This window comes from Carya illinoinensis, chromosome 8, assembly GCF_018687715.1.
Source record: "Carya illinoinensis cultivar Pawnee chromosome 8, C.illinoinensisPawnee_v1, whole genome shotgun sequence".
Classification (NCBI taxonomy): domain Eukaryota; kingdom Viridiplantae; phylum Streptophyta; class Magnoliopsida; order Fagales; family Juglandaceae; genus Carya; species Carya illinoinensis.
Window position 1 is genome coordinate 3,537,325 of NC_056759.1, and position 11,485 is coordinate 3,548,809.

An 11,485-nucleotide genomic window follows, 5' to 3' on the forward strand; every position below is an offset into this window, starting at 1 on the left:
GGCACCCTGCTCTATGTCCAGTAATGGAACAGGTCAAGCGTAAGAAGAAGTTTAAAGAAAGGAAGCGGGCAAAGCCCCCCGTGGCAGAAACAGAGAGTACAGGGTTGGGAACAAGGAAAAGGGTAGCCTCCCCTATCGAGCAGGACGATCTGAGGGCTGCGAAAAAGTTTTCCACCGACTTACCGGAGGATGTGATTGGCAAGGGTGCTGTTATTGGTATGGCGGAGGCTGCGAGACAGCCCCGCCAAACCAAATGAAGCTAATCAGTTGGAACCCACGGGGGCTCCGAACCCTTCTTGATTTAATCAAGAAGGAAGCTCCCGATGTAGTCTTCTTACAAGAGACGAAAATGAACTCATGTACGATGGGGGGATATAGAGCCAGGTTAGCTCCTTTCGACTGTTTTGTTATTGACAGCCTGGGTCGAAGTGGCGGATTGGCTTTGCTATGGAATAAAGATGTGAACTTAAGAGTGCTTAGCTATTCGGATAATCATATTCACGCCCTAATTACGGATAGCACGGATAGTCAAACAAGCTGGTTTCTGACAGGGTTTTACGGTCACCCGGATGCTACTAAACGAAATCAGACCTGGGAATTGATTCGAACAATAGCCCAAACAGTCGATAAGCCTTGGATGGTGTATGGTGATTTTAATGAAATTCTCGACTATAATGAGAAGAGAGGTGGCCGAATGAGACCACATAGTCAGCTGGAAGCATTTAGAAGTGTACTTACCGATTGCCATTTGTTGGATTTGGGATTCTGGGGGCCAGCGTTTACCTGGTGTAATAGAAGAGAGGGTGAGGGCAGAATCTGCGAAAGACTGGATAGGTGCCTAGCAACCTGGGGCAGCTTGGCCATGTGGAATAAGGAAAATTTTGGCCTGGTTCATAGGCGGCTTAAGGAATCTCAAGAAAAACTGAAGTTATTACAATCTATGGATCCAACTTGGGAGAAAATGGAAGAGCACAATTATGCTAGACAGGAGGTGCAACAGTGGCTAGAAAGAGAGGAACTCATGTGGAAACAAAGGTCAAGAATCCAATGGTTGGGCAGTGGAGATCAAAATACCAAATATTTCCACCAAAAAGCTTCCAATCGAAAGAGAAGGAATTTTATACAAAAGCTGAAAGATGAAGGGGGCTGTTGGAGAGAAGGAATCCAAAGGGATATGCTAATAAGAAGCTATTTTAACTCCCTTTTCACTGCTTCAGCCGAGAGGGGAGATATGGATATTTTAGATGGCATTGAGACTAGAGTCATGGCTGATATGAATGCTGCCATGAACAGAACCTATGAAGCAGAAGAGGTATGTACAGCATTGAGACAAATGCATCCCAACAAAGCGCCTGGACCGGATGGAATGCCACCGATCTTTTTCCAGAAATATTGGCATATTGTTGGTGGTAAAGTCACTGCAGTGGTGCTGGAAGTACTCAACACAGGTCATTTTCCCTCTGATCTCAACAAAACTCACCTTATTTTAATACCGAAAAATGGTTCCCCTACTTTAGTTTCTGACTTTCGCCCCATTAGTTTGTGTAATGTCATATATAAACTAATAGCGAAAGTTATTACCAATAGAATGAAAGCCATACTGCCATCTATCATTTCGGATACACAAACTGCTTTTGTACCTGGACGCCTCATTACTGATAATATTTTAGTAGCGTACGAGCTGGTCCATTATCTTAAACAAAAGAGGGGGGGAAGGAAGGGTTTTATGTCCTTGAAATTGGACATGTCCAAGGCCTACGACAGGGTAGAGTGGGATTTTCTTGAGTGTATCCTGTCAAAAATAGGTTTTAGCAGTGGAGTGGTGGGTCTTATCATGAAGTGTGTCACCTCAGTCTCCTTCTCCATTTTAGTGAATGGAGTTCCCACAGAAACCATCTACCCCACCCGTGGACTTAGACAAGGGGACCCACTGTCCCCTTACCTTTTTCTCATTTGTATCGAGGCTTTAGTCTGTTTACTAAAAAAAGCTGAGGCGGACAATTCTGTAAAGGGTGTTAGGATTTGTAGGGGGCACCAGTTTTGAACCATATGCTCTTTGCGGATGATTCTATAGTGTTCTGTGAGGCCAGCACCACTACTTCAGCTAACATCCAGCAACTTTTGAGGAGATATGAACAAGCATCGGGCCAAATGATTAATAAGCAGAAAATAGCCATGATTTTCAGCTCTAATGTGCCTAACCACTTGAGACAATCCATCATGGCCATGTGGGGGGGAAGCACAACTCAACAATATGAGAAATACTTGGGACTACCCCCCATAGTTGGTAAGGCAAAAACAATTGCATTTGGGGAGATAAAGAGTCGTGTTTGGAGGAGATTACAGAGCTGGAAAGAAAAACTCCTGTCTCAAGGGGGACGGGAAATTCTAGTGAAAGCTGTAGCTTGCTCTATTCCATCCTTTGCCATGAGCTGTTTCAAGCTCCCGGGCAGCTTGTGCGGAGATCTAGAAAAGATGATGGCAAGGTTCTGGTGGGGACAAAGAGATGATGGGCGAAGAATTCATTGGGTTGCATGGAACAAGCTGTGTGTGTCAAAAATGAGAGGCGGAATGGGCTTTAGAGACCTGAAAGGGTTCAATATGGCCCTCTTAGCAAAACAGGCCTGGAGGGTGCTGAAACAGGAAGATTCACTGGTCTATAAACTGCTGAAAGCTAGGTACTTCCCAAACTCTTCGTTTTTTGATGCTCAAAGGGGTTTGAACCCTTCGTTCACATGGAGAGGCATCTGGGAAGCTAGGACCTTATTGAAGGAGGGCTGCCAATGGAGAATCGGTAACGGGGCTGGTATTCGCATATGGCAAGACATTTGGGTACCGGGTCACGGGTCTTTAATTATGGAGGACCAGGGTACAGTAAGTAGAGATATTTCAGCAAGGGTGGACTCTCTAATTGATGTTGATTCAGGTTGGTGGAGTGTCTCGAGGGTTAGAGCTCTCTTTATTCCAAGCTTAGCCTCAGATGTTCTGAAAATTCTCTTAAGCCCGGGCGTACATGAAGATACACTGGTGTGGAGGCATGAAAAAAATGGGGTTTATAGTGTTAAGAGTGGGTACAGGTTTCTCACAGCCCAACACAATCTTGGGGGAGCCGAATGCTCCAACACAAGAGAAAAGCATAAATTATGGAAGGCAATTTGGCATATGAAGGCCCCTAACAAAGTTAAAGTTTTTGCATGGAGAGTTATTCAAGAGTGCCTCCCCTCCAAGCAAAACTTGCTGAAAAGGAAAATCACTGAGAATGCAAACTGCCCTTTCTGTAACTTCCCAATTGAGGACTGCACCCATGCTCTAATAAAATGTCTGGATACTAGAAAAGTGTGGCAGCGTTTGATGCCAAATATTTACGAACTAAATGCTGCTAGTACTATTCTGGATGTTGCTCTACAAATGCTGCACAGAGGGGATGAGGGTCTACTAAGTCGATTCTTTCTGATTGCATGGTCACTATGGCATAGGAGAAACAAATGGGCTATTGAGAAGGTAATGCTGGACCCCTTCCAGGTTGCTAATAATGCCATTAATACATTCAAGCCATGCCTTCAAGCTAGGGTGGAACCGAGCTACACAATGCACAAAACAGGTTGCTGGCAGGTACCCCCTCATGGCTTTTATAAACTAAATGTTGATGCTGCACTATTTTTTGATCTGAAGAAGGCTGGAGTAGGTGGAGTTCTTAGAGATGAAAGGGGCGAGATGGTATTAGCAATGAGCAAGGCGGAACACGAACTGCATGACCCAGAATCTGTGGAGCTAGTTGCGATACTAAGAGGCCTTCAATTCATCCTACAGCTGGGTATAAGGAAGATTGTACTGGAAAGCGATAGCCTGTTGATGGTTGAAGCGTTGAAGGCCAATCAAGACTCACTTTCATTGCAAGGCAACATGCTGAAGGAAGTTAAGAATATGATGAACTGTTTTGAAGAGAAGAAGGTGCAGCACATTCGCAGAAGTGGAAATCAGGTGGCCCACACTCTAGCTAAACATGCATGGTATATCTCGGATGTAGAACTTTGGATGGGATCAGTTCCTGCTTTTTTGTCTCAGGTTTATTGGCTTGATAGCCAGAGTGTAAGAGTTGAAAATACTCTATGATCTTTACGGCTTGTTATCAAAAAAAAAAAAATTCATGCACGTACATGAGGGAAAGATTTGCCCCCATGCATTAATTTAAATGTTAAAATTCCGGCCAGCTCTGAGTCGTCTCTGCCTCGACCTCTAATTTCATATCACCCAATAGGAAAATTGAGAAAGCTAGCGATGCTAATTACGACCTGGATATTAGGAGCTAGGAACATGCGACGAGTTGAGGACGATTAGCTTTTAAGAAGATGTAGTAAATAATTGTAAATATCTTTTCTCAAAAAGTATATAGGAGGAGCAAAGAAATACAAAGTCTTAGTTTCTAATAACGAGGAAAAAAAAAGTGAAGGAAGAATAGAAATTTAAAAGAAAAGAAAAAAATGGAGGAGGAAGAAGACGCATAAGAAGGGGGGACTATCTATGGCAATTATACTTTGGGCCATTATAATGACTCTCTGCTCTCAACATTCTATTGGCCATTATACTTTGAATTGATTTTTATTTAAATTTTTTTTTTCCTTTAAACCATTGTAAAAATAGGTTTGCTACGTATAGATTTAAGATATGCAAGTTCTGAATATTTCCAAGACATGGTATGTATAGTTAGTTTGTCTCACATTTGTCTTAGGTCTAGTTTGGTTATACAAACTTTTTAAACGATCTTATTTCATTTTAATATCCAAACATCATTCAAATATAAATATTTTTCAATTTCTAATTTTCAAGTTTTTAAATATTTCATCTAATTGATACAACTTTTTCAAACTTAAAAAAATACAAAAAGCAATTCAATTTTTTCAAATTCTGAAATAAAAATAATATGGAAAATTATATCCTAACACTCTTTTAATTTTATGATTTTTCTGTTCACTTTTTTCTCTCTTATTTTTCAAAACTCTAAAGAATCTTATTACAAGTTATTTTATTACTATTTATTAATTATCTCATTACTATTATCAAATTTCTCATCTCATATAATCTCATATTTATAATCAAACAAGACCTTAATTACCATATATATACCCCTAGACATGCACATACAAGGAAAGAATTGCCCCATGCATTAATTTAAATGTTATCATTCCGGCCAGCTTTGAGTCTCTAACTCGACTCTAATTTCATATCACCCAATGGGAAAATGGAAAATACTAAATGAATTTAAGAAAAACTTATAAAAAATTTATTTCTCCTCATGTCAGTTATTGATATGTTGAAAATCATGAAATTTAAAGTTGACCCCTCGCCTAACAAAGTCTAGTCTCCAGACTTGCCACGAAGTTGGGTCTTTAGACCCGCTGGGGTAAGGCCCAAGCTTCTGAGACTAGCCAACCCCACATCCAATAAAGTCGGGTCTCTAGATTCACTAAGTCCCTCAACTCGTAATGATATACGGGATAGGGCCAAGTCTTCGACATTAGCCGACCCCTCGCCCAATAAAGCCGAGTCCTCAGACTCTCAATGAAATCGGGTCCCTAGACTCGCCACGAAATCGGGTCCCTAAACCTGCTGTAGGGTAAATCCAAGTCTTCAAGACTCGCCGACCTCCCGTTCAATAAAACCAAGTCCCTAGACTACCTAGTCTCCCACCTCGTCTGAGCTTCATGCTTGCGATCAAGCCAGCCTCCCACCGCGACCAAGCTCCACGCTCGCAGGTTACGAAACCGAGTCCCTAGACTCACCAACCTCCCGCTTGCCTCGCCAAGATTGGCATGCATTCATGCTCTATGCGGTCGAGCCAGCCTTCTATCGCATCCAAGCTTCGTACTCACACCTTACGCAGTCGCATGCACCTCCCACCTCAATTCATCCTCGAAGGCATCTATTGCTCAACACAAATGTAATATTGTTTTCTCGTTGACGATTTTTGTTGCATGTTTTATCTTAAAGATTCTCAAAATCTTTTGTTAGAATGAGTTGCTTTTAAGAATCACAGGGTAATGTGAGAGGGGAAAATCTTAGGGTCCAAAGAGCAAGTCCAGCCCATCTAATTGGATGCTAGAGGACAAAAGGGAACAAGGTGCCAGGGAGGCATGGGGGGCTAGAAGGCAGGGTAGGAGGTGTCAAGAGATCATTTAAAAGGAAAAAGCTCTCTCTCTCTCTCTCTCTCTCTCTCTCTCTCTCTCTCTCTCTCTCTCTCTCTCTCTCTCTCTCTCTCTCTCTCTCTCTCTCTCTCTCTCTCTCTCCTTATTCTTCTTCAGTTTTCCTCTTCAAAACCACCTTCAACCTTTGGAAAGAGGACTCCAGAGTAGGCGTTCTTCTCCAGTAAATGTATCTGTAGCTTTCCTTGTATAGTAAAAGATGAGTGGCCATGAGAGACTGTAAACGAGAATGTTATAGTAAATTTCTCCTCCTCAAATGCTCGTGGATATAGGCACATGCTGAACCACGTAAATATGTGTGTTCATCTCTTTATTTTCTATGCTCTAATTCCCCTCTCACTACAATGAATGTACGCACTGACACCGTATGTGTCGACACCGGATCATTGCTGAGGGTACCAGACAACACCGTTCGAGACCCGAATCACCTTAGTGGGTCGGGAATGATTAATCTTTCTCCTCTTCCGACCTATTGCGTGATTTTTACAGCGTCAACACTAACAAATATTATTAATGTTTTTGGGGCGTGGGCATGCATGCACAATCTTAATATTCTAGATCGAACTGTGCAATTGATTATGGAAAAATTTAGTTGCAAGCATAACTGCACATTAATATGTACATCAATCTAATATGATTAGTCAAAATGTAGATTTATTAAAAATAGTACTAATTTAAATTTTAAATATAAAATAATCAATATTAATATATAAATTAGTATGTAATTTTACTTTTACGTAATAAAACTCATAAATTATTATTTATCGGCATGCAGTAGGCCGGAGTACTAGTACTACAACTTTCTGAAAAATGATCCGGTATCATGTACGTAGCCGAACTAATATCTTCATGATCTGTAGTACTGTACTTAGCTATTAATTTAGAACAAACTTTATTGATTATATATAGAAGATCAAACGTACCCATCAGCAATTTAAGCATTATTAATGGTTACTACATCAATACATATATAATTATTAATTTATTTTCACCAGAATATTTTTTCTTCCCATATTAGTTAATTTAATTAGAGCTGGGCGAGGCGTTGAATATCAAATGGATAAGAATCAGTTCGAAGCAGAGCTCTGTATGCTCTTGCCGCTGTAGTTGAATATGCGGTTTCAGATGGATGCGCTTCATCCCAGAAAGCATATTGGGTCCGGTTGCTGCATGTCTTTCCAGAAAGTATGCATTGCGGCGCCGAGGCCTCCGACACTTGACAACAAGCTGCATTTGAAATTGTAATAGAACCTACAGATCACATGCACACATGCAGGATTCAAATTTCAATCTATCTCAGTCATCTCATACATATATATGTATATATGCATGCAGTGCTAGGTAACCTCCAAAAGATCAAGAAGATAAAAGTAAGTACGTAGGTGCTGAGGTAATATTATTATTGTACCTGGTGAGCTGGTTAACGAAATTCCAGTACTGTTTATGAAGATAAAAGTAGCATTGGTTAGATTGTTATTGAGGTCCGACACCAGTGATTTAAGCCCATTATCGAAAAGCATGACCGCCTCGTTGATTTTGTCGACACATCCGGAAACGTTAGCTCCGTACAATCTCACTTCATATGGAATACAACCCAGCAGACCCAGTCCGTAAACGACTACTTTCCTTGCTTTAAGCATGTGCAAACTCTAACACATCAACGTATATATAAAATTAAGATCAGACTCAAGACTCATCCGGATCAAATTTATATAAATATTTACAAATATTACATTCACACAAAGATCTTATAAAAATTTATAATTTTATGATATCTCTTTGTAAATCAAGCATTTTTTTAATCGTGTATATATATATATACTAACCCTTAATTGCTGAGAGAGTTTTCGAAGGAGAATTTCAGCGTAGTGAGAAGGGGTATATATGCGACTAGTACGGTAGAACTGCGGCAAGAAGTAGTTATTGATGTAGTCATTACTGCCGATTGCAACCGAGTATATGCATTTGTTTAGGAGTTGAGTGGCGTTCTTATTTCCCAACTTGTTGATAATGCGCGACACCGTGTTTTGGTGATTTATCAATTGTTTATCCATGGGTATCCGATCACCCTGCAAATGATATATAAACCAATTAACGACGTACATATATATATATATATATATAATATATGTTATAAACTTCAACAACATACGTTTTTAAATTTATTTTTTTGATGCGTTTTTTTAATATATTAGCTATATATATCGTACACTTGTTCATACAATATTGTTTATGCAGTATTACTGTGCATAAACAGTAATATATTTTATATATAAATAAAAAAAAAGAAATATAATTCTAGCCACAAAAAGATTACATAAAAGTAATCATATTAATTGATGTGCCATAACGTAGTTCGTCAGATTTTAAATTTATTTTTATTATAAAATAGATCTAACAGATCAGATGAAACTACATCAATTTATAAGATTATTTTTGTGCGATTTATTTATAGATGCAGTAGTATTCAATAAAAAATATTGCAAATAGAGATTATATTTATGCGTACGTACGTAGTTGACTGTGGATCATGCATGCATGCCACCTGTTGTACGTCTAACGAATTAATTTATACTTACCCGTGTTCTTCCAGATTCATACAGAATTCCCGCTGCACCAGATGCATAATTCACACCCTTAAGAACTTTCTCCACCGATCCGACGCTCGCATTAGCATAGGGTGGGATGGAATCCTCAAGAAAACCTAGTTGTTCCGCTGCAATGAAAAAAAGTGTTCAAAGCATGATGTGTGTGTGTATAATATATGTATAAACTAATCTACACGCGCATGAACTATATATATACACACATATATGAGTCCCGATACGAACACGAAAGATCCCACAAACTGGCATAGCACTATACTTGTTAATGTTTTTCTTTTGAAAAAATATAGTTACAAGCATAATTATGCACTAATCTGTACATCAATATGATGTGATTGGTCAAAAAGTATATTTTATTAAAAATAGTGTTAATTTAAATTTTAAATATGAATAAATCAGTATTGGTACACAGATTAGTGCGTAACTGTGCTTGTATATAGCAAAACTCTTTTCTTTTTTGACCTGAAAGTTGTCTCGTTCCTTTTCCACTTTCTTGGTCTCCCAAAAGCATGACGTGTATATATATGTGTGTTTGTGTATAGAGAGGATTTTTGGAATTTCAAGATATGTAACTTACTCGGACTCTCTGTAAATATGATTAATAATATGAATTAATGATCTATATGAAAAAATTAATTTTTTAATAATAAATTTCATTCTGTTTTAAAAAAAGTGTGTGAATTTTCACAATATTCTAAAATAATATATAGGTAATTGGTGTGTGTATATTAATATATAAACTAATAGCTTAAAAAAATATATATATAAACTAATATAGACGTTCGTGAATTATATATACGCAGTACCAATTCAACCTTCCAATTATGTTACGGCGCCCGTACCCGGCCCAACACGATAACTAGAGGGTAACTGTTAAAGCAAAGTCTTCGTTCAAGTTTGTAATTTATAATAAGCTGTTTGTAGCCGGCCCGCGCCGCCACCCTGCATCTGGTTGGGCAAGTTTGGTGCCATTTTTTTTAGAGTTTTGTTATATATAAGTATAGTCACACACTAATCTGTATACCAATACTTATTTATTCATACTTAAAATTTAAATTAATATTATTTTTAATAAAATCTACTTTTTAACCAATCACATCACATTGATACATAAATTAATACACAATTATACTTGTAATTATATTTTTCTTTTTTTTAGGGCAGGACTACAGTTACCGTTGGAGCTACTCTTAGTTTTAAGGTGTATTTCTATTTTTAAATTTTTATATATATTTTTTTAATCTTTTTAAATTTTTTTTTTTAAATTCACAATATTATTAAAAAGTACTTACTTAATCATTAAAAAAAAAAAAACCAACGGTAGCTCCCGCTAGGAGCTACCAACGGTGGCCCAAGTATTTTTTTTTTTTAAGATTTTTGTTACGTATAATCATTTTTGTATATTTTTTATATATTCTATTGATGTAATTGATCAAAATAATTATTTTATATTAAAAAAATAATGCAACTAATCACATTAATAAAATATATTAAAAAATACGCAAAATTGATTACAAATATATATCTATATATATATATATATATATTTTTTAAAATTACCACGTAACCAATATTAATTAATGATCTTGCTTAATCCGGTTAGGTAGATATTCAGGTTAATGAATTTCCCAATATTCGACTTCGCAAATCTAGCCAGAATTCGATTAATACAGCTATTTCAAAACCATTTCCCAATTTTACAATGAAATATCTTAATACGTTTTTTTTTTTAAAATTTAAACAAATCAATTTTCTAGCTTGATCATATTGATAGATTAATATTTTCATTACAAGAAAATTACTTATTTGCGACCAGTTAATTCTAATGAAATGACTATTTTTAATTAAAATTAATTGTAAATAATCTTTTAGTTGTAATAAATTAATCACAAAAGCCTATTTTTTTAGTGAATTTCTTGGTTCACAAACCAAATAGTACTTCAACTATATATTGGACTAAGAAAAAAGATGGAAGAATTATTGATCATATATATATATATATATATACACATATATATACTTAAACTTGCAATCAATGCGTAAAAGAAAATGTTGGTTAACCAAATTACTTTAAAATTTAGAAATGCATAGTAATATAGATAAAATTTCTTTTTTAATAATATTACTATAATTATGCTGTGCATGATTCCAGGTTCCGGAGTAGAAACGAACAATTTGTTCAGAAGAACCAGGCGAAATAACTTGTTTCATGCATATATATATATATACACATATATATGTATAAACTTGTGTAAAACTCAAGATCAGGAAGTGCATAGATCATACCAATGAAATCCAGCAGATTACGACCGTTGGTAAACCTCCCAGTCGCCCCTTTGGGGAAATCAATCCCATATGGTTGATAATTGGATTTTGCCGTCGTCGCAAGGTTGTTATTATTACCATTATCGGAAACCGAGTCCCCAAATATGAAGAAACAAGGTACTTGGGGCTCACCATTAGCAAAATGATGTTGTTGCTGCAGGAAACTTGACAGAAGCAAGATCAAAGCAAGCAGCTTCCCTAGTATTACAAGCCAATATGCCATTAATGACAACGATCGAAATTAAACAACTAAGGAGATGATCAGATCACTTGGGAAGTAAGTAACATGACTAGTACGTATAAGTACTAGTTCTGAGAAAGGAAATCAGAAGACTTGAAACTCTGTACAAAACT

The 11,485-nt window shown here is 37.2% G+C and overlaps 1 protein-coding gene across 1 annotated transcript; it reads right to left on the reverse strand.

The window, feature by feature from the left end:
- Positions 1–7,068: 7,068 nt before the first annotated feature.
- Positions 7,069–11,485, reverse strand: LOC122318132 (GDSL esterase/lipase At5g45670-like). Its single transcript, XM_043135303.1, has 5 exons — positions 11,093–11,485; positions 8,780–8,916; positions 8,027–8,269; positions 7,609–7,849; positions 7,069–7,451 (listed from the first exon to the last, which is right to left on the reverse strand). Exons 1-5 carry the CDS (start codon positions 11,352–11,354, stop codon positions 7,228–7,230), a joined length of 1,107 nt encoding a protein of 368 aa, XP_042991237.1. The 5' UTR covers positions 11,355–11,485; the 3' UTR covers positions 7,069–7,227.

Coding starts and splice junctions, on each gene's coding strand:
- LOC122318132 (XM_043135303.1), bottom strand. CDS start 11,354: ATGGCATATTGGCTTGTAATACTAGGGAAGCTGCTTGCTTTGATCTTG. Junction 8,270..8,779: donor ATGAATCTGGAAGAACACGG/GTAAGTATAAAT, acceptor TATCATTTGCAG/GGTGATCGGATACCCATGGA. Junction 7,850..8,026: donor AACTCTCTCAGCAATTAAGG/GTTAGTATATAT, acceptor TTGATGTGTTAG/AGTTTGCACATGCTTAAAGC.